The sequence below is a fragment of the Protopterus annectens genome, chromosome 12.part0 (assembly GCF_019279795.1).
Source record: "Protopterus annectens isolate FY-2018-M chromosome 12.part0, PAN1.0, whole genome shotgun sequence".
In the NCBI taxonomy this organism is placed as follows: Eukaryota; Metazoa; Chordata; order Ceratodontiformes; family Protopteridae; genus Protopterus; species Protopterus annectens.
The window spans coordinates 1,294,850,342-1,294,856,630 of record NC_056746.1 but is presented as its reverse complement, the minus strand read 5'-3'; the positions used below and the strand labels follow the sequence as shown (position 1 = coordinate 1,294,856,630).

The following is a 6,289-nucleotide window of genomic DNA, read 5'->3' as shown; positions in this document are numbered from 1 at the left end:
GAGTACTTTGCATGACGATGTGTAAAGTCATCCTTCATGTTGGAGGTGAGGAAGGTGTTCTTCAAAAACAGTGGAAGAATAAAAATTTGAAGGGTTAGCATCATGAACTTCTTTACTGTCATAAATCTGTTTATATTTGAAGGTCCGGGATGGTTCTCCACTAGTCCTACTATTCTGATACTAGGAGGAATCTCATTGAGTAACTACAGCATTCCTACACCCTCACTCCAGAAAGGAGGCTCTTTGTTGAGACGTCCTGCAATTGTTTTAGAATGGCAATCCCTGCTGTATAGCTGGTCCTCTAGTGGTGAAGGTGTCATCAAAAGGAGGGCACTGAGCAAACTATGTGATGTAACCGCTGGCTACAGCCACCTTACATATTTGTCTACGTTTATGTGACACCACAGTTGAATGAAAAAAAAAAATAAATTAAATAAAAACATACGTCTTCCTAATGGCACTTGAGGTGGGTGGAGTAAGGTTAGAAGGGGCTCTGGAAACAGTCACTGTGGTAAGAATGGGATCTGTTTGTGGCCTTTGCCACCTGTGGTTGCCTAGACTGGCCTGTCTCCTTCACGGAATGCTGCTGCTTCTTGTCTACACTGCTCAAACTTGGTCCACTTTTTGTAAAAGGGACAAAACTCACAGTACTAGGGAAAGATTTGATTATGTCACATGAAAAGGTGCTGTTAACATACATATCTACCAGCTATTGTATCAAGAAACAGTGGGATATGCCACTACAGCATCTGAAGAAGTCCACATTTGCTGGCTGTGAGTTCAGTGAACCTGAACTAGTACTAGACAAGCTAGTTTGGGAAAGATCCATCTGCTCCTTTGTCATAGTAATACTGTTACATGCTTGCTGATGGAGTATTCATCTAGATCATAAACAATGTCTGAATACAGGCTTCGGTGACATATTTGAAGTTTGTCCCAGGACAAAACAGATTTTCAAAAAGTTATAAGAAATATTCCTTTAGGTTAATAAGGAAAACAAAATAAACATTGGCCAGTGATACAATCTCAGCTTCAGATGGTCAAAATCTTCACTGGCTGCGGAGAACATCCATAAACAAAAAAATCTTCTAGGGTAAATTAGTATTAGAAAACTGGAGTTATAATGTCAGTCTTCCTACTCTTTACCATAATCCAGCGGTATGTACGTGAGGCCAAATACTTGATACACCACATCCTAGAACCTTCTCTTAAATATCTTCAGGAGGGATACTTTTGAGATGTGGAAGAATACAATATTCCACCACTCTGAAAATAAACTGTTGTGCCATGCGCTAATCCACTTCAAGAAAAATTTAGTTTTGACTGATGGAGCAGCAGGGAAAGGATGGGCATGTCCATCCAAGGTGGGAGGATGCTAGCTAATATGATCTATAAGGGAGGTGTGGTCAAAAGCGGGGAGTTGCCCTTGGACATAATCAACAAGCGTAGGGGGTGGGGAAAGGGAGTGGGTAGATCAGAAGGAAAATCCACCGCAGATGGAAGCACAGACTAGATGAACCCCAGGTCACCCTCCAGATTCACAACCAGCCCCAGTGACAGACAAGTCAATCCTGGGGGTTTGGAGAGTAGCTGGTTGGTCTGGCATGGACACTGGCTACTGGGGGCTGGGCCAGTAAACATGAGGTCCAAAGGGACCAAAAAATAAATTTAGTTTGAATACTAAGGTACAGCAGCAGCATCTCATAAGTTATGCTGATATGAAGCAGTCTACTTTTGGTGATAACCTCTAACACCACAATGACATGTGGACACTTGTGTATATTGCGGAGGACTTTAAGGTGAATAAACTGGACAGTAGTAGTGGCACAAGTGGAATTACAGGGTGTACTAAACCAGACAGTAACCAGTCTGCTTTGAAGAGATGGCTCATTTTGTCTGATCTGTTAAAGGTCATAAAATATGTGAAATACCATAAAAAAATGTCCACGCATCCCAACAATATGGGAGTTTAGGTAATTCAATGTGTGGCAGCATTTTCAATAATTCTGTGGGATTTTACAGCCATCAACCAAGTTGCTTTTAAAAACTGCAGCAGAAAATCTAGCCTAAATGTGCTTCCATTAAGAATGTAGGCAATGCTTAAGAAAAAAGGCAGGTACTACCCCTTGAAAATCAAAAAGTACATTGTACCCTGTTTGCTGAGAAGAGAAATAATAATTCTTTCAGCTTGTACACAGAAGCTAGCATTCGATACACCTGTAAAAACGCTTCGGTCCAGGCAGTCTAAATCTTCAGCAAATGGCTTTTATATACACATTTCAACTGACAGGAAAACTCTATGAACCCAGAGCTGCAACAATCTATACTACCTAAAGAACTCAGTATAATGAACTGAAAATTAACAAGCCAGATCAATGAAATAGTGCATTAGTACTGAAAAGTTCCCAGGCAGCTCATGGTCCTGTTACACGGCAAACTTCTTCAGCCAGTTTAAGAATTTCATGTTCACAAATAAAAAAGCATCTTTACTGTGCTGCAGTTCAGTTAAACAACTGCTAACAATGATCCTCTAACAATTATCAGCTGCAGAAATAACCTGTTTGGAAAAAAAAAACATGCAAAACAGAAAGGTTAATGTAACACTTTAAAGTTTACTGTGTTCTGGTGCCTGATGTGAAAACCAGTATCTGTCTATACAAGAAATTACAGTGACTGATAAGAGAATCTGTACACAACTTTACATCTTATTTCAGTGCCCGATAAAAATATATACAAGCTTACAATTGAACATTACAGAGGCACCCATCACACAGAGTGCTTCAAATGTTGAAACAACCATTTTATCATTTGTCTGATAACCAAAGTAATGCTATTTTCTAAAATGTACAGCTCTCATACAAGCTTGTACCTGCTTACTGTTTTTAGCAAGGTAAAGAGCAAGCATACTCTGTTTCAGATGAAGACCTGCAACTGGGTTGTACAACAGGTAATACAGACATAAAAATCTCCTGTATTAGCTTTTTAACCTGTTCAGTGAGAAATGACAGTTACGGATAGCGGACCCTCTTCTCTTCCCCAGAACTCCGGAGACCTGCTGCAAAACCTCCTTCAAAGCCTACACAGAAATCTGCACTTACTAAAAAAAACTCACCCAGTTAAATAAAAAAGTTCTTTTCAGCCCCCACCACACAAAATGCAACTTCGGAAGGAAAAATGATCCAGTGAATGTTTATCAAAAGTCAGATTTGTATACATCAAGGGAGAAATGTTACATTTAAAAAAATCTGAAAAAGGAAAGTTAAAATGAATTCCTCCCCACCTCAAAGCCCAAATCTGTCCATAATGTGTCAAAATAATTACATTCCAAAATGATGGTGGCTCTTACAAGTCCTGCCATTTCCTGTGCAAATTCACAAGGCCATTTGTTTTGTGCCAAAGGTAAAAACACACAGGTTACTTTGTGCTGAGTCCAAAAGTTTAATCAATTTTCACAGCTGCATAGATCTTGCGAATAAACACGTATGCAGCATAGAAGCCGATTGTCCCAGTCAGTAGCCAGAAGGATAAAACCATCAATGCAGTATATCCAAAGTAGAGAAGTGAAGGAATGAACTCCACAATATCCAGCTAAGTGGGGGAGAAAACAGAGTTACACACAGATCCATTACAAAGCAAACATAACATAGTTTTAATGTACTTAATTAAATAGTTAGTCTTTTCACAATATGCAATGGCTGCTAAAATACAGGAATAAAAAAACAATTTAATGCATTAACTTTAATATATTTTAGGTGCTCAAACTGCTGTCTTTATTCACTAGTTAATTATCAAATACAGCAAATGCCAATCTGCTTCCCTTAATTCACATTTGCCAGTTAGAGCCAGTAACCACCTCTCCCCAACAAGATCATTTTTAACACCCTAAAAATGGTGTATTAAACAGATTTTAACTGAACGGGAGATGTGCAGTTGAGGAGGACTGCCAAAGATAATGGCATTCTAATCAGAGGTGCACAGCACTGCACAAAGCAAGTTTTAAAAAGGTAGGAAGAGAGAACTAGACGTCTTAAAAGTACAATGATGCTGTTCTTAAAATGACAAACTACATATTACCGCAGAAAAGCCTGTGTTACTAAGGTTAGTGGTGGGTAGAACATAATTTGGAAGGAACTAAATTGCACTGCTTCCGACTTGCTTCAAATAGCACTGCTTAGTGTGAAAACTTGTAGAGATCACTACCATAATCCCGAGAGTAACGTTTTCTAGTAGCTAGCTGAAGAGGCTGCTGTGCTGGTGACGTAACCTTTGATACTTCTACAGCTCCTCATTCTGCTACACCTGACAAACGCAGGACGGATGTCCTGAATACAAAACAAGGCTTTGCTAAGCTCAGATGTTTGCCTAGTAATGAGTTAATAGCTCACACTCATGCTATGCAGTCTTTTCACACTTTCGCTGCACTACCTGATGAATGAACTTAAAAGAATAAATATTTCTTTCATGCTCTGATAATCTTTTCTCTTATTCAAGCCCATGGGTGAGCTAAAGGCTATACCACCAATCAATAGTTACAGAAATCATTGTGGACCAGACTCCAGTCTACCACAGAAAGTACAGTTTTGTACCTACCATAAATGTAGATGCTCGAGTGCTAATACAGCTGCAGTCATAACAGATGGGTTATCCTGCTGTCAGGCGGGTCCTCGGTCGGCCGAATTCCAAAGTCTAGGTCCGGCGTCGGTTGTCGTCGCTTCTTCCCTGACGTCAGTGCGGCAGGGGTATAAAAGAACCAGCCGACGCCATCTTCTTCAGTTTTTCTTGCCCCAGATGTCAGGTGCCCCCAGAAGGAAGGCAAAACATAAACTTATGTAATAATGCAATGTAAAATAATCAAAAAACAGTAGTTTGCAAGCAAATACACCATAAAAGAATACCCCAATCAGGTTGTATGAGAAGGTGTTTGTCATAAGGCCTGTCCCAAGAGGGGATGGAGGGAGGGAAACCTGGACTGCAGCTGTATTAGCACTCGAACATCTACATTTATGGTAGGTACAAAACTGTACTATGTTCATCGTGCATACAGCTGCAGTCATAACAGATGGGTAGAATCCCAAAGCTAAAAAGGGGTGGCAGGCACTAAGTGGAACTAGGAGGAGCAAGGATGCCCTGCAAGACTGCTGTGGCAAAGCCCGCTCTAGATTTAGAGTAAAGAGGAAGGTGATACTGCTTGGAGAAAGTGTGCACAGAACTCCAAGTGGCTGCTTCCAAAATGTCCTTGGTAGGAACCCCCCTGAGGAAAGCTGCAGAGGTAGCTGTGGCCCTTGTGGAGTGGGATCTGATGCTTGAAGGCACAGTTTTTCCATGAAATGAGTAACAAAAGCGTATGCAGTGGGCTATCAATTTTGAGATCTGTTTGGAGATAGCCTTTCCTTGAGCACCTGTAGCATAGGACACAAAGAGTTGCTCGGATTTTCTGAATGGCTTTGTCCTGTCCAAATAATAATGAAGTTGTCTGTGAATGTCCAAGGAATGTAGTAGTCTTTCCCCTTTGTTTTGTGAGTTAGGATAAAAGGTAGGCAAGTGGATAGTCTGATTCAAAGCTACACTGGATACTACCTTTGGCATAAAGGAAGGGTTGGTTCGTAAGGAAACTCTGTCCAGATGGAAAATGATGAAAGGTTGCACAGCCATGATGGCCTGTAGTTCCGAAACCCTGCGTGCTGAGGTGATAGCCAGAAGGAAGGCTGTTTTCCATGACAAATATTGCAGTGCTGTTGAAGCAGCTGGCTCAAATGGAGGCAGGGTCAGTTTTTCCAAAATGAAGTTGAGGTCCCAAGCAGGTACTGGTGGTTTCCTTGGGGGTTTTATATTCTTAGCCCCTCTGAGGAACTGTCTTAAGAGAGGATGAGAGAATAAAGGAGGATCTGTGTTGTATTGTGCAGAAATGGCTGAAGCATGGATCTTGATGGAGGAGAAGGAAAGTCCACTGTTTAACATCTCAGCTAGGTACTGTAATATTTGAGGTAAATTTATTACCCAAGGATTCTGGCCCTTTTTGATTCCAGGCACAAAACCGTTTCCATTTTGCGGAGTAGGCTTTTCTAGTAGAAGGTCTTCTGGCCTCCAAGATGACATCCTGCACCTCCTTGGAGAGGAGGGTCTGTTGGGAAATCAAGGGATTCTCCATGCAGCTAGATTGAGGGTTTTCAGCTGACTGTGAAGAGTTCTGAAGTTGTGCTGGGACAACAGAAGAGGCACTAGAGGCAGGATCTATGGTGGGAAATGCGTCAGGCTCTTCAGCAGTGGATACCAGTGTTGTCTTGGCCAG

The 6,289-nt window shown here is 41.2% G+C and overlaps 1 protein-coding gene across 1 annotated transcript in view; it reads right to left on the bottom strand.

Annotated features, from left to right (window-relative positions):
• Nucleotides 1-2,592: 2,592 nt before the first annotated feature.
• TM9SF4 (transmembrane 9 superfamily member 4) overlaps nucleotides 2,593-6,289 on the bottom strand; it is a gene marked incomplete in the record, with an annotated part of 2,004,758 nt that continues 2,001,061 nt past the window's right edge. Inside the window, 1 exon segment of the mRNA XM_044090345.1 lies at nucleotides 2,593-3,588. Within this exon segment, the coding sequence (XP_043946280.1) occupies nucleotides 3,439-3,588 (150 nt within the window).